The sequence below is a fragment of the Hoplias malabaricus genome, chromosome 3 (assembly GCF_029633855.1).
Source record: "Hoplias malabaricus isolate fHopMal1 chromosome 3, fHopMal1.hap1, whole genome shotgun sequence".
Taxonomy (NCBI): domain Eukaryota; kingdom Metazoa; phylum Chordata; class Actinopteri; order Characiformes; family Erythrinidae; genus Hoplias; species Hoplias malabaricus.
The window spans coordinates 29,026,934-29,050,864 of NC_089802.1; the positions used below are offsets into that span (position 1 = coordinate 29,026,934).

The window sequence follows — 23,931 nt, forward strand, 5'->3', positions numbered from 1 at the left end:
TGAAAAGCAGGACTAGCAAGAGCTTACTGATTGGCTGCTTTATCCGTTTGCATAAAGTGATAGAGAAGCCAAACAGAATGAAAATGTTAATGTGGACAGAAAGAAATGTAAAAGCTTGACAATATTACATGGAGTAATCTGATTGGCTGGCTAATGCTAATTTGCATATTTTTGCATCCCCCTGCACCCCTTCAGACTTTCTGACCATCACCATACGCAGTATGCATTTCAGCATGAATCCGTAGACGTAGACAGGCAGACCAGCAGATATTTATCTATTTGTGTCACTTCATTTCTGATGGTATTGTCCAGCTGGCGGCCTGTCTGATCACGCAGATCTGATTACCTCTGGCAAAATCAGATGTGACTTAAACATTTAGTGTGATGTTCATCTGCCCAAACACTGTCCTGGTGATCTCCACTCATTGTCTGCTTTATTAGACACCCACTCCTTGTGCTCCCACTCACAAGCCACTTTATTAGAAACCCCTGCCTTGTGCTTCCACTCAACGGTCACTTTATTAGAAACACTTTTTTATATTTCCAAATAATATGTTTCTAATAAAGTGGCAAGTGTCCGATGATACACAACATTCACAGTGTCCCACAGTCCACACTGTCCCATAGTGCCCAACATCTCCAACAAACTGTTCAATATAAACCACACAGTGTTCCACAGTTCCACAAGGAAGCTGTCTACTCTGAACTCACCATAATCGCTGTCATAGAAAACGATGAACTTCTGCCAGCGGAGCTCAGCGACGAGTGTTAGCATGACATCGCTGAGGCGCACCGGGGGTCGAGCGGCGAGGGTGTAGCGCTCCCCCTCAGGGCTGGGGTTAAACTGGCAGGCTGTCCTCGGAGAGCCATCTCCATTCCGCTGGATGTAGAGATGCGGGATGTGCATGGCATCAGTCAGGGACTGAAGAGCGCTGGCCGAGGCGCAGCCAGTGGAGGTCACTAGGGCCAGAATCCCCTGCGTCATCAGCTCACAGGCTGTGGAGAAACAGAGGAAATCAATTAGACTATAAATATCTTTATACATGGTCAAAAGTCCAAACATTTGTAGACTGCCATTTATATTTAAAATACCGAAACACCCATGGTGGACGCATTCAATTGTGAGCACACAGCTTGTATCATTTCCATCAAAAAGCATTGACCAAACACACTATTTCATATTACTCACTATCCCATAATTTCCAACAAATTGTTCTATGATACCCAAGATATTGTCTCATAATTTTGTGAGTAATCAAATATTTCAGTGTCTGCTGAAGTGTCCCCTTAGGGAAAAAAATAAATAAATAAATAAAAACACTGAAAGCAAAAACTCTAAGGAAAATGGGAGACATTACAGTGCCTCAATGATGCTGTCCTAAACTGTCCAACATGCTGGACTAAATTGTTGTATATTAGTTATCAAACTGTTATGAATACACCAAACAAATAATGTTGCTTTGTGACATAATTTAAAAATACCACATGCTATTTGCATTGTGACAATATTTCATTCCAGACAAACCAACCAAAATTCTGAGTGATGTAAAACAAAACATAAATCTAAAAAAGAGATGAGTGGAGAGGGCTATCATACTCCCAAACAGCCAGAGAGAGGTCAGCTGTTGCATTAAGATCCACATTAAGTTAAGAATGATTTTCCATCCCCTGGAAATACAAGGTCCTGTTCAGTGACCCTGGTTATAAGGTGTGCCCCAAAACCTAGTGAGCTGGCTATATAGAGATCATCTTACGTCATAGTGTGCACTGTCCCAAGGCTGTCCCAATCCTTAGACACACTAAATATGCTGCCTACTGAGATACCTTAATCTGGCTGAATTTTAAGGCAGCACTGAAGTGTTCCTCAGCTGCTTAGGAAATCCCATGATGCAACACAAGCACAACTCCTGTATATTTCACTCTTTTACCAGAGCATGAATAATAAAAATTACAATGAAAACAGTAAGGGCAGGATCCATTGCACGGACACGCTGAGGCGACGCTAAAAGCTGAGGTAATTAAACACCAGTTGCCTACAGTGGGCAAGAAAAACCATAAAACAATCGCTTTCTAACTAGAGTGCCTCAGTAATCTGCCTGATGAGTTAGAATACTGCCAATGTAGTCAGTGCCTACTCAGGCAGCTCACTAGGTTTTGGGACAGACCAATAATACAGTCAACGAACCTAGGAACAGAAGCAGGGCCTAGGCTGGAGTGTAAGTGGTGATGTGAAAGCACTCAAGGCAATTGAGTGTATACCCTAGTTTACACCCCTCAGTATGTACAGCCAGTATCTCAGCTCACTCTGCCAGGATTATGCTGACCTCCAATTCAATACTTCAGCAGCTCAGAGCAGACATGATGCCCTTGCCAGATGCTCGTGTTCCTTAATCATGTACAGTCGCAGGCCTCTGGACCATTTTCATCTGTGCGCTCAGACTGTTTCCATCTGTTAGCAGAAAAAACTGAGACAATGAGGCAGCATATACTCCTTCAGGCATGTCAATCCAGCCAAACCACCAAATCCAGCCTCAATACACTTGGAGGAGAACACTAACTGCACTTATCTGTCAGTTACTTAAATAAATGCCTATGTTGGCTAGTGGTATGGACAGAGATAGGGCCATCCTGCACTTTCAGATTGAGAGAGACGGGACAGTTGTGGTCCCCTAGCTCCTGACCACAGATGGCTATGGCATTACTGGGGCATTACTGTTAGATTCTAATCGCATAAGATTTCTCGCTTGTCCGTGACTCTGTTTTTTCCCCAATTGACCATTAGGACTTAAATGAATGCGGCTAATGATGCAGTAATTAAAGAGGCCTCAGCAGGGCCCTGCACAAACTGCTTTGAGATCGATACACACAAACACACACACTAGAGAAAAACCAAGATGGACAAATAAACACTACAGGAATTGGCTTTATGTTTAAGAACCACATTTTAAAGCATTGAACACACAGACAAATCTCAATCAGTATAAAATCTGCCCTTCTATATTCGTACCTTCATTTCCAAGCATTAGACACGTCACCTCAGCCTCCTGTTCTTTATTGACTTTCCGTCCCCTTGTGGCAGAGACACTGTCCTTAATGGTGCAGTTCTATGGAAAATCGCTTGTACTTAGCTTTCTAATGATTAGTGCCATCGCATTCACGCCGGAACACAAATCAAACTGAACAGCAACCTTTAAAATTTCGGAAGGAGCTTGTGGAAATTGAGGTGGGACAAAAATAAATAAATTAATCCCCCCAAAGCTAAACAAAACTTAATTCATTGCAGGTCAAGAGGTAAAGATCTTTGACTACCTTGCCTTATGGTCCCATATTGTACTGACTGGAACAGGACATTGTCTAGGGGACTCTAAATACTAGGTTCCCACAAGGGCCTTCAGACTATGAAGCAACATGCAGGTCTGATACAATGAGGACAGTCTACATTTGAGGAAAAATGACTGCAATTGAATATGTAATGCCAAAAACCTCCACTGGGTTATATATAAAAACTTGATTTTGGGAAAGGCTGGAAACCACTATTGAATGTGCTTGACCTTTGAGACCTTTGACCTTTGATATATATATATGCCCTGTGAAGGACTGGCGTCCCCTCCAGGGTGTATTCCCGCCTTGCGCCCGATGATTCCAGGTAGGCTCTGGACCCCCCGCGACCCTAAATTGGATAAGCGGTTACAGATAATGGATGGATGGATATATATATATGAAAACATCATTGATGTGAAGGTATTTTACTAGGTTTTTAGAGAGATGTCATCAAGGTGACATTTTTTGTGGGAAGTCCATGGTTATTTCAGCAAGACAATTCAAAACCTCATTGTGAACATTCGGGCATTCAAATTAAGTAATACATAATAATAAGTCATCTTTGGATGTTCTGACAGTATAATTCACACAACAGCTGGCCTTGATGATCTGTATAAACTTTCTGTTCTCATATCCAATGTAAATAAAGCCCTATATATGACTCAAATGATCGGCCTTCAGTGCGACTCATCCCAAAACTGAGAGGTCCTTGACCATGGTGGCCAAGGACTAGAACCACAGTGCAGTCTCCCATTAGAGTGTAATCAGCCGTCTAGACAGGGCTTTTATATCATATTACACACCTTTTACCCACATCCTCCTATGAAAAATGCTAATGCAGAGTACAAAGCTGCGTCAGAGCCAGTGATATCCACTCGTCCTTGTGCCACTGCAGCAGAAACTGAGGCTGCTTCAGGTAGAATTGAATTGGGACTTGAGCAAAGTTGTGCATTCACTTCCAAAACTACTAATGGCTTTGTGGTTTTTGAGTGTTTTCTGTTCCTACTTTGAGTTTTCCTCAGGTCCATTTCATCTGTGTGTGATGTCATGTTGCTGTTTTAGGTCCCACCACTGAATGATCAGACAACATTGATCCAGGACATTTACACATTCAGTTCTTGTGCTGAACATTCTACAAAAAAGTTACACTCCAGCAAATGAACCAGAAATATACTGAAATCTGATATGTATATTCATTCATTCATTCATTGTCTGTAACCTCTTATCCAGTTCAGGGTCACGGTTTGTCCGGTGCCCACCCAGAATCACAGAACACAATCCAGGAACACACACTGTACACAGCACCAGTCCATAACAAGGATGTACAATATTCACTTTATTCCAGCTTCAGATCTGAAGAAGATAGTCTATAAATTCCATAAAAGACATGAGCACACGCACCGCAAAAAGACGCAGTGGAGATTGACGTTTTGGAACGCTACAAATGTTGCTTTGCTGGTAAACATTAATTATTTTTTGTTAATTGAGCATGGTGCCAATTCCAACAAAACACACACACACACACACACACACACACACACACAAAGAGAACACACCCAAACTCATGAGCAAACAGTCCCACAAGTGAGATTATCTTTTCTGTGTCAAAGGCAATTCTGCTGCTTTTGATTAACAAGCTTTGCAATGCTTGAGTGTAAGTGTGTGTGTGTGTGTGTGTGTGTGTGTGTGTGTGTGTGTGTGTGTGTAAGGCTCTTTCGTTGTTTCAGATATGCTACATCTGTGAAGGATTTGGTTGGAAAGTGCAATAGAGACCACTGTCCGGAATGTTCAAGACTTTTCTATTATACACTTGTATTGGGAGTTTGGTCGACAAAGTATCATTCATCCAGTCACCCACTCACTCATTCACACACACCTCTGGACAAATTCACACACACACACACACACACACACACACACACACACCTCCAGGATTTTAGAAAACAGGACAAGATATGGGATGAAAAGGACAATATTAGACCACCAACACTGTCCCCATCAGATCACCGCTTTCATCTTTGAGGGAGAGAAGAAACCAAGTGTCCCTCTGGATTCAGATCCAAACTCATCCATAGCTGTGTCCATCTTTCCACAATAAAGAGAACAAATGCTTAATACTGTGCGTCTGAAAGGATGTGTATTTGTGAAGTACACACTGAGACAAGGAAATGTTTCATGTTGTGGATCAGAATCTCTTCAAACTGATAAATGTTCCAGCTGTTGCCTCGCCGTCTGACAAAGCCGAATGAAGAACGTACGGAAAGTGGAGGTGGATACCTTGGAACTTCATAAATCAAATGAATTAGGGTCAGCGAGAATGAACCCTACATTTAACAACACCTGGCCTTTTATACCCGCTTAACACATTCTCATAACCCTCCACATAAATCTATTGATAAATTATATAGGTCCAATCCTGGCTGACTGTTTGGCTGCTGGGTCAGTGAAGAGGAAACCTACCCAGTGCTACTACTCTGACCACTAACAAGCATGAGATGGAGGCAAAGAGGTAACAGTCTCTTTAAATTCTAGCCAAGAATAGCTGTGACAATGAGGGTCTGAACCACTCGAGCAAGTACAACACAAAGTAACACATCCACCAAGCAAATAACAGGCTGCTCTGTGGTGGTCCCTTAAGGTCTGGTCCACTGGAGAACAGGGTGAAAGGCTGGTAAGGATGTATGCAGAGCAAACAGATACAGCACGACTGTCTGTACCATGCATGGAATGTGCAGCTGTTACAGTGCATGGAAACAAGATGGTCGACCGCTTGGGCTGTAGACCCCTAAACAACGGATCTGATACAGGAACAAGAATGTGTCGGAAAGAAAGAAAAATACGATTTCAAAGGAGCATAGTGCTGCTGTGAAAATGAAGTTGAGTTGTCCAGTATGAATTATTAATACTGAATTAATAATGACTAACAGAAATCAGCAGAACGCTAATGACCATGGCCTTTTCTAGCTTCGCATTCCTACAGAGAACGGGGTGGTGGTTGACGTGAAAAAACACTGATGCCCTGTCGTCTCCCGGATGCGTGAATTATTAGCATGGGCAGGAGCTGTCAGTGGCCAGTGTCGTGACCATCCTTTTCTCTTTCCGACAGCACACGCTGCAGCAGGAATGATGCATGAACCAACACTGAGCCTCATCCATTACAAATCTTCATCCAGCCAGGAGCCGCAGCTTCCACATGCTGCCCTCGTTTGCATGCACAGCTGTAGGCTCCCCCACCAAGAAGAGTACCCGTAAAAAGTTCAGACATGAATCAGTGGGATTAACATACTGTATTTGTGTATGTGTGTGTGAGACCCAAAACCAATCCTCCATCACATATTCTGTCATGTCCGGTCCTCCATTATGAACACTCCTGTCCTGACAAGTTAAAGCGCACTCCCGGTGTGGCCTTTAATGGGCTCCATTTGCTTAACCAATGATTCGATAAGTGTGTTTGTCCATCAGAGAAGCATAGATGAGGATCAATATTGGTGGTGAGTGTTGGTAAGCCCCACACTGCTGTCATTCAAAGCTTCTGTTGAGTGGATTAGCAATGACAGCCATTGATAGTTTGACAGATTTTAGATCACGTCAAATAGCTCCCTAAATACAGATAAAGGGTGATGTTTGAGACAGGGGTCTACTTTGTTTTTGACCAGTAGAATGCACCATCATCCTTGTCATCACTTTCAATAAAACAGGCAGCATTCTTGAGGTCAAAAATGTGGTAAAATTATAGAACAAGTACATGTGAATCAGGAGGTACTAAGAGTAGATTTAAAAAGGCTGTTATTAAACAGGGATGAGGGCTATGGTCACGCCACTATAGCCTTTACCATACTCTTGCTAAAATAAGCGCAAGTCAATGTTCTCTCGCGAACACAGTGTCCTCACATCTCCCAGAGGGCTTTGGCTTGTCAGATAAGAGTCAAGGGCAGACCTCAGCCTTGTCTGAAAGACACTATGGAAATGAAAGGGACCCAAATGCTGGACTCATCCATCTGCCCAGTCTCACAGAGGGAGTATGATGTCCATGACCCTGACCATCCAAGAATGAGCTGAGCCTTTTCTAAACGTGGTGTGTCCATGCCCACTCCAGAATAGTGTGTAGAGGGCTTCAGCCTTCACTGTATCCAACTGTGACACAAAAGTATACACTGTGCACATTGCTTTTTAAGGAGGATGAATAGCTCATAGCACAAACCATGACCACAGGATAAGAAGGTTATTAAGAATTAGCCAAATGGTCCAGCCAGTGTGCATTCAATCCCATTTACAGCCAAGAAGCTAAGAGGACATAACCATCCTCACTTTCACTCAGGGTGTCTAGGATGGCCCTCTTCAGCCAGCATTCATTACGACTCTAGCCAACAGGGCATCTGTTAGCTGACATGGTTAGTGCTGTCCTTCAAGTGTGTTGAATCTATTTTTCTTAGTCTTACTCATACTGGGATAGGTGTAGTCTTGCATCAAGGGTACACATCTGAGGTGTTGTTGAGGTTTGTTTACAGAAAAATCCAGCTCCAAAACTAACCTGGGAACCCCCGGTTTCTCAAATACCCACCCCCAAATGTATTCTTTTCTGTGCTTGCTAGCATCATGGGAGTAAGAGATTTGCCACTGTCAAATTGTGGAGAAGAACTACATATGAATTCTGGTCTACATCTTTTATTGTTAAATTTTATTTCCCATGGTTGTTTACTTGTTTATTTTCCATATTAATGTCCACTCCACAATGGCTTTCTACTGTGTTCAATAGTGGACGAATTGCTACCAGCTGTCGCTCGCTGTAAGTAGAACCCACAAAAACACCTTGCACTTCTGTCAATCTGTTTGTGCATTTCCTCACCCTCTGTCTGTGTTTACTCACTCCCGCATTCAAATCCCCTTCACGGAACAGTTGCTACGGAAGCGGAAAAAAAAGCGAACGGCGGCTCTGATTACCACAGCTCTGAATGACCATTTGAATAGCTGGAGCTCTTCACGCTAATACGATAGCAAGATGAAACATCCCAGCCAGTGGCTCAGAGAGAATACGCCATTCACCCTCTGAGGGCCTTTTTCTGGCGGGGGCTGTGGTGGGGGTGTGGATGCGGATGAGGCTTCAACACCTGCACGACCAAATCAAAGCATCCAGGGGCACGCACAATACAGCAGCGAGACGACAAGCATCCAAGCACAAAAAAAGAAAGGGTCCTGCCGGCACGTCAAAAGAAAGAGGCGCAACTGTGGAGTTGGCTGGACACTTTGAAAAGCAACGGGTCTAATGAGTTCTCAGGGCCCTACAGTCGGTGAGCCTTCATCGATACCCCAAGCCTAATTAAGGATATTAATTACATCTGCGACACTGCAGGGTTAAGAAAGGGAAGACGAAGTTTGGCCCCTTTGTTTGTGCCCCCTTTGCAGAGATGAGCTCGTCATTTCAGGGGCTTGTAGTGTAATTAAAAGAGGGATGTTAAGAGAACAAGGGCTGATAGGGATCTCTCACAAAGGGATGTTCTACAATGGGACAAATACAAAGGGACAAAGATGATGCTTAACAAAAGGGCACATGTCAAACTCTTCCTTTCTACCCAAATGTCTTTTCAGACCTCGTCCCCTTTCAGTTGCGTGTGCCAATGGGAAATGTCCAAGTAAGCCATGAGTGAAGGTCACATAACCATAACTCATTACAATCCTCATTTAACAGAACCAGATACCAAACCCTAGATACCAAGGAGTGATCTCACTGAAACCCTAACCCTAATCACTAACCCTTAATACTAACCTTGGTATCTGCATAAAGGCTTTATAAGTGTCCAATAAATGTTCCACTCATTGTGCAAGATCGATAACTGATTAATAACAACTTAACAACAGTGCAACCAGTGTAATCCATCTTGTCAGTTGCAATCCACTTGTTTTAATGGCGTGCAATTGATTTCATTTAGTTCACACTTGTTACACATTACTCTACATTCTATCTACTTGCAATTACTAGCAAAAGTGTTGTCATGTTATTACTGTTACTCTTATGCATCTGTTTTAACACCCTAATACAAGTTTCCAAACCCTAACCCTAACCCAAGGCATGCTATCTAAAGAAATATGCTTTTTTTCCCTCTTTTCTGAACAAATCCAGTCAAAGCAGAGCTTTGACTTCCATTGTGCCTGCTTCAGGTTCTCATTAGCATTTGCAGGAGGCACTTGAGCGGTCTTTAGAGGACCCCTTTCCTGTCTGGCTGGTCAGATAAGGGGATGGAGGTCAGAGAGTATCTGAAGACAAAACGCTACATGTCAGCAACACAGAGATAAAGCTCCGCAGCAGGGCCCAGTGCCACAAAGCTCTTAAGAGGGATTCTGAGGACAGGCTCACACAAAACCCACATATCCAAAACAGTGGGGACATTTTGTAAACTTGAGTAAATATAAGAGGCTGTAAAGGGTTAATTCTCTTGAAGCAGTATTTAAGGGAACATTAGGTAGTATTTTTTACCTTAAAGCTTAAAAATCACTGGGATGACCTGCTATAGGGAGAATAGAGTCTCTGTCAATGCAACTCCGAACTCAGCACTGCAGAAACAGCACTGTGTAACTTTTGGAGGACACAACCTCTACAGAGATCACACTTCTACAGATTTTAATTTTTGTGACTCAAGTAAAATGTAGTATGTGTTAAAATAATCAGCAAAAGCATGTACTTGACCCTGTACACAGTCTGTAAAAAAGATTTAAAATGTGGTGCCGCTTTCATGGAGAGGTCAGCGGGAGGACAAAGCCTTTGTCTGGGACTGTCTTTTTCAGTTTATGCACTTGATCCCAACCGTAGCAACAAAATGGCAGTCTCCAAGTCCTGGCTCTTTCAGCTGAGCAAGAACCCCCCAACATTAAAGACCCCGGCACTCTCAAAAGCTCTGAAGGCTCCACGGGAAGTTAGAGCCATGCCAGTGTTTGCCAGAGGAGCGTTCACAACGTGCCAGCTGCTGATAAAGCCCACAATTCTGAAGGCTTCACCCCACCCTCCTTGCAATGCATGTGAAATGACTTTGTCTGCTCAGGCCCCCGTGCAAGACTGTGTTCATATACTCTATCCCATGCAGTAAACAAAAAACAGGGCATACAGATGTGCTTTTACCATCTGGATGATACACTCTACATTACAAAAATAAAGGTGCTATAAAGGTTTCTTTAAGCAATGCCCCAGAAGATCCACTTTTGTTTCCATAAAGAATACATATATATTACCTTTTACACTGTGATTAGTTCCAACCAAGCAATTCCATGATATAGTGCTGATATAGTGCAACAACACTAGGACTTTTAACTCTACATGTATCACTCTGCTTTAAAGGAGTGTTCTATTAGCCATTAGTAATATCACACGAGGTGGGGTTTAAAGGGAACCCTGCATCATCAGCAACTACTTTGAGCTTTGGTGGGGGGAGGCAGAGTGTGTAAACCTTAAGGCTGCATTCAGATAATGTAATGGATTCTGCTCAAAATGCCCTTATATCTATGGTAGGACACAGACAACTGTATAGGGCATATTGCTACTTGTTTCGATATGGATAATAAATATGTATTTGACTTTGTTTATATGGAATGCACTACATCATCTACGCATGGTTTTACACACACAAAAATCATAATATTTGCTGTGACTAATCATGATTAATCATGATCATGATTTTCCTTTCTCCTTAAGACTGAAGCTCTTAATAATTCATTCATTGTCTGTAAGCGCTTATACAGTTCAGGGTTGTGGTGAGTCTGGAGCCTACCCAGAATCACAGGGCGCAAGGTGAGAACACACCCTGGAGGAAGCACTAGTCCTTGCAGGGCGATACACACTCACACATTCACTGATACTTTTGAGTCGCCAATCCACCTGCCAATGTGTGTTTTTGGACCGTGGGAGGAATTCATCAAACTCCTCACAATCAGTCACCTGGAATCGAACCCACTACCTCCAGGTCCCTGGAGCTGTGTGACAGTGACACTACTTGTAGCTCTTAATAATGGATATTTAAATTTAAAATAATAAATACATTATCAATATAAAAGTCACAACAATATATATAAATATAACAATAACACATTTAATGGCACTACTTCCCATATTTTTGGAAGGATGTACAACAACTAATTCACAAAAGTGTAGTTTGCATAAAAAGCTGACAATTTTTATAGGTCAGTGTAGTTTTGATGATTTTTAAATTAAAATCTCTTTATATTCTAAGTAAAATATTCAGACAGAGCCTTAGCATTAAACACAATGAAGCTTGGACAAAAGATTTAATGGAGAAAATTAATGCTACTGCAACCCAGCTCCTGGCACTCTCTCTCTCTCTCTCTCTCTCTCTCTCTCTCTCTCTCTCTCTCTCTCTCTCTCTCTCTCTCTCTCTCTCTCTCATCTCTCTCTCTCTCTCTCTCTCTCTCTCTCTCTCTCTCTCTTTCTGTTTCTATGTGTGCGTGCTTTGTGTGTGTTTGTGTTTGTGTGTGTGTGTGTGTGTGTGTGTGAGAGAGAGAGAGTGAGAGAGAGAGAGAGAGAGAGAGAGAGAGAGAGAGAGAGAGAGAGAGAGACACTCTCTTTTACTATTATGTAACATTAATAACATAATAGTAAAATTTAAATGGGTAAACAGTGTAACCAGAATTAATTTCATAATTAAAATAAAAGTGAACATAGGACAGGCGGCACGGTGGCGCAGCAGGTAGTGTCGCAATCACAGAGCTCCATTGGCCTAGAGATTGTGGGTTCGATGACTGTCTGTGAGGAGTTGGTGTGTTCTGTCCGTGTGGGTTTCCTCCGGGTGCTTCGGTTTCCTCCCACAGTCCAAAAACACATATTTGTAGGTGGATTGGCAACTCAAAAGTGTCCGTAGGTCTGTGTGTGTCTGTGTTGCCCTGTGAAGGACTAGCGCCCCTTCCAGGGTGTATTCCCGCCTTGCGCCCAATGATTCCAGGTAGGCTCTGAACCCACCGCGACCCTGAACTGGATAAGCGGTTACAGAGAATGAATGAACATAGGGTCAAATGTAAACAAGCATTTACACGTTTTTAAAGAGAGCAAGTAAGAAAAATGAGAAGCAACTAATAAAATGAATACAATGTTAAAAATGACTAAAATGACGTACAGAAATAAATTTAAATAAAAATGTTTCAAGGTTCCTTTCAAATGTGATTTTAGATTAAATGTCTCAGAGGACGTTGTGGCCATATTTGGTCAAATGATTAATTAGCGTTAAAATATTAACATATTCATTTTCTGCTTGCTTTAATGCATTAATATCGATTGCACTAATGGTCACCCATTGACTGAAAGGAAGTAGCCACATTACATCACTGTGTAGAGGCGTTAGACCCAGCAGAGACACTGCCTTCCAAACATGGGCATGACACCGTCTTCAGAACGGCGACACGACTTCAGTACGTCCTCCGCAGACCCCAGTCAATGCCACATTTGGCCCTCTCTGTATGCATCCCTTATCCTGTTTCCCCCCTCCTCCCGTCTCTTGTGAATATGCACGTCTGTCCACACGCTGAGCCGCTGCCATTGCTCATTTTAATGTCCGGCTGCAATGAGCACACATTTCACTGTTGGTGTCTTTTATTGGGCCTTTTATGGGCTCTGTTCTTTCCCTCTTATCACCTTGGACAGTCCTCCATGCAGGTTCACGCTTTCCTGCCTCCAGTTTTCTCCCCTGGAAGGTGACCTGCGTGTGATTGACCTCTGTCGTCAGATGCTTTAATCATCCGGTATATCATCAGGGTGGTCTTATAAAAACATTTTTCCCCCGGTTACTTCCTTCTATGCAGCTGTCCGTCTGGGGGAGGGCCAGTGGTCATTTGGCAGGACAAACACGGCTGTCACCACTGCTCCACTGAGCCCATAACGGCCATCGGAGAGAGTAATGGGGTCATTAGCGACGCTCCCAATATTGGATCTGGGGCCAGCCAGGACAGAGGGCACAAGAGATCTGGCCACTGTTTCTACATGACGTCTGTCATTAGAGAACACTTAGGTCGGAGACTCATCTACATCAATAGATAGGTTTAGAAGTCATTGATTTTTTGGTTTGAATTTTTCCACAGGTCTTTTATTGAAAATAAACTTTAATGCTTTAATATGAGAGTTATGCTGTATTCCACAGAGTTAATGACATGGGAAGGCCATTTAATTCTGCATCTGCTCAGCAGAAAATCCACCTGGATTTAGAAGAACCAGAGAATATTAGTTAATTATTCAAAACAATGTTTTTCTTGTTGCAATCTCTGCATGGATTGTAGTAATTGTGTATTTTCAGTTTTTTTAATTATTATTAATTAAGTTCTGTTTGGAAGCCAAAGATTGAAATAGGATGTATTTCCCTGTAGAGGTGATATAGCCACATGAGATCTCCCAGAAGGAGGACAGAAGGACATACACTTTGCAGGAATTAAATACATAATTAGAAATCTATAGAACAATCAGCAGTCCTAGAAGCATCAGTGATGGCAGCCTAACTAAATTCAGTAATTATTTTTCATATAAAGCAACCAAAATTGTAAAGTTATGCACTTAGCAATTAGAAACCCCATAGATGCACTAGCAGCAGCTATAAGTGTCATATGAAAATGAGGTGGGTTTTTTTTTTTTTTTAAACATCTGTGCCCTGCAGACCTCACCAAACACAATCCCATAGTTCAGCTCTGGCAGAACATATAACAACATCCATGTCATCTTGGAAGCAACGCCACTATTCCGTTTAGTGTTCAGACAAAACTCTGCAGTTTTATTTTTCATTATCAGAATGACTAAAAACAGCTCTGCTCCAACAGATCTACAACAACACGTCAAGGCCTCCGTTAAAGACTTGCCGACTTCAAATAAAACTGTGGATAAAGCCACTGGAGAACTTCCGAAAGTTGTCACTTTTTCTTTTATTTTACTATAATTAACTCGTTTATTCTGACATGTGTTGCCCTCTTGAGGGGCCCCTCAAATGGCATCCAAGTTGTGGCTCAAAGAAGAAAACCGTGGCCTGTTATCACTGAGAACGCCTTTAGTTCTTTTCTAGAACATGCAGCAGGTTTATTTTTAGCCGCGCTGCTTCAGAGGAAGACTAACATCATGTGAAGACAAAAGTGACACAGATGAGTTTTAAAGGACTGCTGCGTTACTGATGATCCTCTACAACTCTAATGTATTAATACTTACCTGGAGGATGTCGGGCTAAAACAATAGGTAGGCATATGTCACTTATTTTTAACCAACGCCTGGCCTCTAGAGCTCTGCCTGAGTCTTAATGGATGTCCTGGAATCTGCTGGTGGAAAAGGGGCTCAGCGTGGAACCGTCATATCTTTTAAAGAGATGGATTCTCCCTCCTCGCCATCCTTGTATTGATTAAAGGTTATAGAAGCACTGGCATTTGAATTTCATTTGGCCCTGTTTTTCTCCCCCTCCTGGCAGGGCTGCTGAGAATAGTTGGGGTGTATTGGCAGCTCCTGACATTTGTTAAGTCAACTTTGCCTTTTCTTCATCCTCAAGCTGAATCTTCAAAGATTGGTGCACTCTTGGTACCAAAAGGATTTTGTTTGGCTACATACACACAACGCAGAAAGCTGTGGATCAAATCTGATCACACCCTTTTTCATTTTTTTTTAATGTGACCCATATCTGTCATCAGTCGGAACAGATATTGGCTCTCAAACTGACCCACAGGTGCAAAAGGACAATTCTTCACACTCACTGGCTGGAGGGAAAGGTCTATACCTTCCATCCGAAACACTTCATTTTTGAAATGATGGAATGGAAGTAGACTGGTGTTTACTATGTAGCAATCTACCACACAACAACCTGTTTCTTTTAATAATGATTTACTTTATGAAATATAGAATATAACTTAAAGATCTGATTGATTACTAAAACATGATTTGATCCCAAAATCCTCTGGTCGCAGTAGGAATAATTCTTAGAATTTAACCCTTGCAAAGGGTCTCTTATAATCATGTGTTCTTCTACAAAATGAGTTTAATATTTTAATGATTTACATTTAGGCCGGCTTCATACTTGTAAAAAATCTATATTTAAATTGTTCTGAAGTAATTCTGTACTTATATTGTTTTGGAACCAATAATTTGTACCCTATCCTTTGGACCCGAATCCCGCATGTCTGAATGCGTCTGTGAGCTCCGTATACCTTTAGAAAGCGCAGATCCTACCGTTTCTAAAAATAGTGCTCTCATCGCGGTGCTGTGAAGCCTCTGGGAGTAATCCAGTGTGAAAACCCACCTAAAAATCAAGGTGCTCCTTCAAAATTTTTGTCTTATGTCCTTGTCATGAAAGATTCTAATAATATTCGCTATAACCAGAAATAAAGACGCTGCAAAGGGACAAGAAAGACGGTGTTTACTTTCAGTTTCGTTTTGACTCACATAACGTCAACCCACCTGTCTCTGGGCGGAAAAAATATGAGTCATCAGCAAAAACATATTCCTATTATCGATTTATAGTTTTTCAAGGTTTTTGTAGGTTTCACATCAAATAATACTGCATTAGATCAACAAATATAAACTAAAAAGCTTAAATAATTATTTATTGTGTGTATTCTAAATAAACAAGTATTATTTCATCATTTTTTAAAAAGATTATAATAATAATAATAATAATTGTGAATATTATCAGCATCTGAGAAAACTGCCAAAGTACCAAAATGTTTTTTATTTGTTGGGAAATTTTCCATATTTGCCCTGAACTAAATTCCTGAAAGTCTGGGCCTGCTGTGACTGTCAGAGCTTTAGCAGTCATACATCCCAGAGCTTAGAATATCAAGAAAAACATGTCCGTCTGATGGTACAAATTTATTTTGTCACAGTAATATGACATGTAATAAATTAGCATCAATAATGCTTATGTTTTCAACTAACAGACACCTCACACTAACAATCTGTGTCAAGATATCCGATGTGGGAATATGATTTCAAGGCTATACATTGAGAAATATGAAAAAAAAGCAGGCGCTAGGTAAAATTTTGGTCAAAACATGACAAATTTATAGAAAAATTGATTTATCGGTCAGCATGAAAAAAAGTGATTACATATTTGAGTAGCAAAGGTTCTTTAGAAAATAAAACAACATATTGAATATGGCTATGTCACATAATTACTGTTTAAATGCAACTGAAAGCGGAATAGCAAAATAGCTATATAAATAGGGTCCATCGAGTTAATATATAACATAAATGATATTAAGTTTCAGTTTTAATGAGTTTACTAATCATATTATATTTTTGCCACTTTTCAAATTCAATGTAAGTATATTTCTCTGAGCTGCTTTTATTCATTTTAAAAATATATCCTCAGTTAATATCAAGAGTAAATTAATATGGTTAAAACTACATATTAGCAGTGATTTAATTTAATAACTCCAAAATATTACAATGTTTGCATGTCAAAACAATTTACATACACTTTCTTTTTCACAAACTTTATTTTCTCATAAATGAGTGACAGGGACCTGGGTTAAGAAATTCAAATGAAATTAAAATGAAAATGCTTTGAACAGGTGTCCACAATGTCACATTGCAGCATTTCCGATATGGATTGGATTTCACGATCACATGAAACTGGCTCAAATCCAAGTCAAAAATCAAAAAACCAAGTCAGCTGCAATGTGTTTCTTGATGTTTCCACAGAAACACATTACAATTTTTTTTTTGCCACATGAAGAAACAGAGGGTATTTGGGCAGATTTTCCCTGCTGTGAATGTAACCTTTGAGACCTTGAGCACAGGGTGATCCTCTTCACCATCCCACATCTCAACAAGGGGCTTAAGTAAGGTCTGCCAAATTAACTTTAAGATCTGCTTTGTACTTCATTCTGCAAGTGTTACAACCCCTAACTTCAAATCACTTGAGAAAACACTACTTTGAATATCAAGATCATCAGCGTTTGATGTCAAACTTTTAGCAAGGTGCAGAATTTTTACTCAATGTGGGAAATCCAACCAAAGTTTGATCACAGACACACACACATACAGTAGATTACCATGCAAAATGAGAGGCTTACTGCTTTTTAGCTGAGTCAGTTCAACCAGCAGTTCCTGCACTCATGCATACTAATTCCCAAACCTGACCATGAAGAAACACAAAGAGGAACCTATCTCCCAATGCCAGCATGATTCTGGCATTGGTATTTTCATTACAACCTCTTTCTTTAAACAAAAAAAGAAAAAACTTTGAAACAAGTCCCCCAAGTGAGGTGAAGACACGGGCCTTCTTGTGTAAGCGAAGCTAAAGCGTAAAGATCGGGTGTAATCAATACCAGCTGTCTTTCTCTTGTTTATTTCCCAGGAAACAACATTCAAGCTTCAACCCCAACCCTACTGCAGCTGTCAGCACAAGTTAACGAATTTCAACATGAATAAAGGGCGACGCTTTCACTGAGTAGTTCATAACTTGTCAATTACTTGAGGTATAAATGGTAATCTGACAGCATGCCACAGCCACTTACTTTGTGGGTTTGCGGGAGTAGAAAAGCCTAGGAGACCCATAAGAGAGTTTCACTGAGGAATCATCACCCATAAGCAACACTGAGAGGCAACGGGTGGAAATCTCCAGGGATTCCTAGGCTACCAAAGCCAGGTGCTGCACTGTGTGGTCAGCATAGCTTGACTAGTCTGTGTTGCATATAGTCCCATTTTGTCTTTGGAGAAAAGCAATGAAGATTTGAACATTCCCAAAGTACTGGAGCACATAGTGCTATGCAAAAAAAAATGTGTTACCTACTAGCTTTGTAGGGGAGTTCCAGACTCTCCTGGTGGTGAAGGAACAATGGGGACTATCAGGTTCTTAAGATGTGCTGTATGTACAGGACGCTTGGGGAAAAATATTGAAAAAAAATTCCATGCTGTTACTGTCAAACACTTGTTGGAGCAGTCAAGTGTTCCAACCATTATTATCATATTCTAAGTCTGAGAGCCTCTCCACACTCTGACTATTTATTGAGACACCAAGAAGACTTGAATAGCAATGTGCAATGTCTTAACATCTGAGTGAAGACTTCACAGGGGAATGTGTTATTGGGATTCTTAACAAGAACCGAAGATCAGTGTCTTTTAGCACTTTTCCACCAAAATGGAACCTGAAATGTTCCCATCTGCAAATCTAAATTGGAACCTTTCTGTGCGATTCCATTGACTGAAACTGGTTCACAAATCACAAAATTTTGTTTGCAACTTGAAACAAAGAGGAGTTAGTTCCTCATTGACATGGTCTATGAGCGTGTCAAACTTAAGAAAATCAAGAAAGAGCTCAGAGCCTCAAATAAAGCGCTATAGTGCAGTGGAGCTGCAGTTCATTTACAATGTGTTTTATAAATAATCAATAGGAAACAAAACAGGAATATGCTCCATTTGTATGTGTTTTTAGGTAACAATATTCTTGTTTCTACACTCACTGTTCATCCTCTCTAGTCATACCGACCATACAGTAGCATTTTGCAGTATTATAATTACAGGCTGTAGTCCATTTATTGCTCAGAATACTTTACTTACCCCCTTTCTCCTTGTCCTTCAAAGCTCAGGAACCCCACATAGCAGGTATAATTTGGGTGGTGGATCATTCTCAGCACTGCAGTGACTCTATGGTGGTGATGTGAGGGTCCTGATCATTGAAAAACAGGGTGAAAGGGAGAAAACAATATATGCACAGCAAGAGATGGATTGCAGTCTGTAATGATAAAACTACAAAATGCTCCTGTATATTCAGTGGAGCTGAGAGTATGGGCAGTGAGTGTAGAAACAAGGATGTAGTCATAATGTTATGCTTGATCTCACACTCATCTGAAAACAATGACCATCAGATCCAGTTCTCACTCTTTGTGGGTCCTTGCACAGTTTCCACCAGAGAGGTCTCCAAATCATCAACATCCTAACAAATTTGCTCATTTATAATAGCCCCCTCCCCACCCACACACACACAACCAATGTGGAATTTGCCTTTTTACACAATACCACCAGATTGAGGTGAGGAGGACTTTGTTACCCCTGCTGTTGTTCTCCTGACCACAGATGGCTATGGCATTGCTAGGATCCAAACTGAAGAGTCTTTTTTTCACTGATAGAGCTCTCGGACAGTTGCACCACCCGGGAGCCTTTAAATTGTACAAAGAATAAAAGAAAACATCAGATTGTTTATGTAATTCATGGCAAGGCACCAGCCATCTGTGGTCCCAGCCCTCATCTTCCAGCCTGGGGGCATCAAGCAATAGTGGGAGTCCTTGCATGTGCTATGTCCAAACTGGGGCAAGGGATGGATGTGTGAATCGTAACTTTTAGGAGGCTTTTTAGGTTTTCTTCTTTGTGAGTAAACATCACTTAAACATCACTTTAAACATCACTATTGGGCTTGGACATGTGAGTGTGAGTGAGTGTGTGAGTGACTGGGTGGGTGTGTCTTGCCCTGTGTCCCAAGAGTCCAGATTGGTTCTGAATCCACTGTGACCCTGAAAATGATGCAGTTACATTATTTGAAGAAATGTAGGAACCAGTGGCGATTGCTGGTCTTTCAAAGAGGGGAAGCTCAATTTCAGCCTACATCATAAAATGTGTCGGTTTATTTATACATAAATTCTACCCTCCGTTCCTTTTCAAGAAAATGATCTGTGACCCTGTCGTACCAACAAGGTGTCTTTTCCAGGGACTTGACTAGTGTCCTCTCAATGGCCAGCAGAGCTAGGCTGCTTAAATGGCCTTGGCCCATGTGAAGTGTGTCCCCCTGTGAGTGCTTTGTGACGGTGGAGGGGTTCAGCAGCACCCGCTGGACAGAAACTGCGATAGAAGTCAGACAGAGCAAAACAAGCAGACAAAACCCCACCAGCCATAGACGCTCTATTTGTCACTAGCCGTTTTTTAACAAAGAAAATGCCGCTAAGAGGTTTAAGAAAGTCTCCGGTTCAACTCAGAACAGAATGAAAATGTAATGCTCCCACGGATCTTTACACCAAAGGATCGCTGATTCGCTCATCTGCTGTCAATCAAAAAGGGATTCAGCCTCAGACAGATCATCCAATCTTCAGGCACAAGCTGAGCGTCCGGGCCAGCCGAGGCCAGCCCACTGCCCCATAGACCCCCATAGATGCTGAGCATCCGATGGGCGGGACCAAGCCCAGCATTTATCCAATGACTCGTCTCGTTTCGCTGCACTTTGCTGCTTTGCTATTGAACTCTGTGGACGCTCAGCATTGAACAGCATTGACAGTGAACTATTAATAAAAAATTATCATGACAAATTGTACTCTACATTTGAATCAGATTACAAATCTATGTCTTAATCATTGAGTATATCCAACATCCAACTGGCTTGGGGCTCCACAGCGGCAGACGGTTCTGCCTCTATTCCTCGTGGCCCTGTCGACAACTAGGGCCAGAGTTTGACTGATGAAGCCAAATGATGAGGTGAGGTAACGTGATCAAGACCACAAGCCCCGCAAAAACACAACCATAGGTGACACCTCATTTCACTTAATAAACATCACCCTTGTCCCTTGGCTTCTCATACACCTTATGTGTGTGTCTGCTCAGTGTGGGTGGTGCTATGTGGCCAAGGGTGCTTCGAAGATGGAGATGATGAGGTGGCACATGTGTAACCAGCAAGATACCAAGGCCCTGTCACACACATATGGCTACAGATTAAGAAACACATAGCAGTTCCAGCTGCGATCACATGCTCTGGCCTAAGATGTTGATTCTACGTGTTGATGATGATTTCTGACCAGGATGTGCAGGGAATTTTGAGCAGGTAATTTGTGGCAAACTGCCCATTGCTAAGTTAATAGGATGCAAGCAGATGGACGTTCAGAGGCATCAAAGGTCACTGCAAGTTTGGCACTACTTCAGGGAGGTAAGGTTGGAACTACTTGTGGTCATTATTCAATTCTTGACAGACTAGTCAACAATCTGAATGAGTTCTTTGCAAAGAATAGCTCAAAATAGTCAAGGTTTTACATTAACATTGGCACCATGTCAAGTGGTCCATAGTCTCCTAAGTAAAAACATCTAGCAAATTCAGATCCCTGAAAAATAAACTGAAGTGAGACCAACTTGGCATGTGTCATTTGTGACTTGTTTAGCTATTTGGTTGATTTAAGGTTCCTGAACAAATAGATGCATTGAGATTCATGACTCTAAAGAGGGGGGCTTCCAATTTTGTAGCAGGGACAGTGAAGGAACATCTCCTCCCTCAATATCCATAGCAAGGCATCTATATTCCAACTGCTCCCTGGGTTCTAGGATGGCTGCTTCACTCTCTGAGTGTGTTCCCTCCCATGGATGGCTTAAATGTGGTTTGTTGCATATTGTGGGTTTACTTAGTAAACTCCAGGTCCATATGTATAAATCATAAAAATGGGGGACTTTATAGCCTTCTAGCCAACACTGAACACTGAACAGTCATTGTAGCCTTGAGTGCTAGTAAATAGCCTTTCCTTGCTTATAGATTTTTTCTTGTTTTGTTGTCTTTTATTACTTACTTTTGCTTTTTCCTGATGAAGAGCATTCATTTATTTACTGTTTTTCATTTATAATGATCACCTGCAGGGAAGATGTCACATAGGACCTCTAAAGTCTATTGAAAAACAACAAGACTATGCAATATGTCCTTGATATTTATGTACTTGACATCAAGTGCTGGCCAGAGGTGCCCAAACATGCTTCTTCATAGACAGTGTACTCAGTGGAGCCGTGACTTCTCACCAACACAGGGGACCAAACTGCACAATGAAAGGACATGTATATGAAGAACACAAAGCTCACACTTCCTTTATAATTTTCCAGAATCAACTGCCCGAGATAGGATCCAAATAGGATCCAGTAGGATATAGCACATCCAACTGGTCACACCTGTATCAGCTCATTGATGAAATGTGTGAGGGCACTAACGTCGCCTTTCCATTCACAATGCTACAAGTAACACCTCCTAAAAATACATAAGCTCCGAGGGTTCCTTTAGGAGACAAGGAAGCGAAACAAGTAAAAGGCCTTGAGGAATGAAATGGGGAGCTAAAATAGAGCCGCATTTGTCATCATCCTTCCGAGTAAACAACACGAGAGATCTTCTCCCTTTGCCTGATAAATGGCTAACGGTGTCATCAATTTGTTTGATCCTGTTCTCCTCGCTCTCTCTCACACACACAGGGCACTGTACTCCCCCCACCCCCCAACATCTTGGTATGTGTTTCTACACCTGTCACAGACACCATGTTCCTCCGACTTAATAAGAGCGAGCAACGCACCAGCTAATGAGAGTCCCCATCATCGCTGAACATGATAAATGTGTCTGTGCTATTGGGGAAGAATGGTGGCTAAGTCTAAAACATACTCGCCTTTGTCTCTAGCCAAGGACCAGGCGAGATGTCCTTGTTATCTACAACTCCTGCCACAATAACAGCCTCTTCAGGCAGTAATTAACTAGTTAACTGCAGATGCTACATTCCCCTCCATTGGCAAATAGATACATTACTATTAGACAAATGTATTTTTTAGTGGTAACAAGGATCTACTATATTGCTTTCTGTATTCTCTCTCACAAACACACTCACACAAAAAGCAGCACTAGTGCGTTCGCTCACTAGAAAACCAGACAAAAGCATCTGTATCACCCCATCAGACTTCCACCCACTGGCCATTTTATTAGAAACATACTTCCTCTCACTAGCCATTTTACTGGAAAGACTCCCATTAGACTTTCACCCACTGGCCACTTTATTAGAAACACCTGCTTATAATGCCACACGCTGGCCAATTTATCAGAAACGTCCCTTAAACTTCCATTTATTGGTCACTTTATTAGAAACATCCCTTATACTTCCACTCACTATCCAATTTATTAGAAACATCTGCTTATAATGCGACACAGTGGGCACTTTATTAGAAACACCCCCTTATAGTGTCACTTACTGGCCACTTTATTAAAAGCACCTCATCCTTTTGGCATGTGGTGGTGCACTATAGAAACATTCAACAACAAACTGTGACCCATCTATATTAGCTCAACATCCTTCCCTTTTCTTCATTCATCATTGGTCATTTTCCGACCACAGGACCACCCACTGACCAGATATTATTTGGAGAGCAGATCATTTTCAAAACAGGAAGAAAACTGCAACAAGATGGAGGGGTTTCCAGTAAAGAGGCCAGTGATATTTTTAGCTAGATATAAGTTTTATGGTTCTGACTTGTTGCTCAGACAAAGCCAGACACAGCCAATGACACATTTCTCTGTTGTGATCTCTAAGAACATTGACAAAATAAAGGTTTAATGGTCTTGGAAATACCTGTCAATTTATTCCCGGCAGCCGCGGCAGACTGCGGGAGATATGAGAATGATTCTGACCTTGACAGACACTGGGAAACATTTACCGCATAATGGCAACTCAGATGTAATGGGAAAATGGAGCAGAAATGTTATGCCTGGTGTTCAGGCTACAGCCTTGGATGTAAGAAACCAGGGAAAATTTCCAATGCATGGTTTGCAGAAACATAAACATGACAGACTTGCAGCATTAGCACTCATTAAAGAACAACACAATTATGACCAGACTCTCAGAAGACGCTTTCACTGATCACCTGCCACTCGGAGCTGTCAACAAACG

General features: G+C 41.6%; 1 protein-coding gene across 3 annotated transcripts in view; it reads right to left on the bottom strand.

Annotated features, from left to right (window-relative positions):
* Nucleotides 1-23,931, bottom strand: part of grid1b (glutamate receptor, ionotropic, delta 1b) — a 322,140-nt gene that overhangs the window by 148,289 nt on the left and 149,920 nt on the right. For 2 of the 3 annotated variants that reach the window (XM_066664931.1, XM_066664930.1), the window contains exon 3: nucleotides 712-996. In XM_066664931.1, coding sequence (XP_066521028.1) covers nucleotides 712-996 — 285 coding nt within the window. Of the gene's footprint in view, nucleotides 1-711; nucleotides 997-2,324; nucleotides 2,382-23,931 lie in introns of those variants that run through there. The other variant, XM_066664932.1, reaches the window with a different exon arrangement.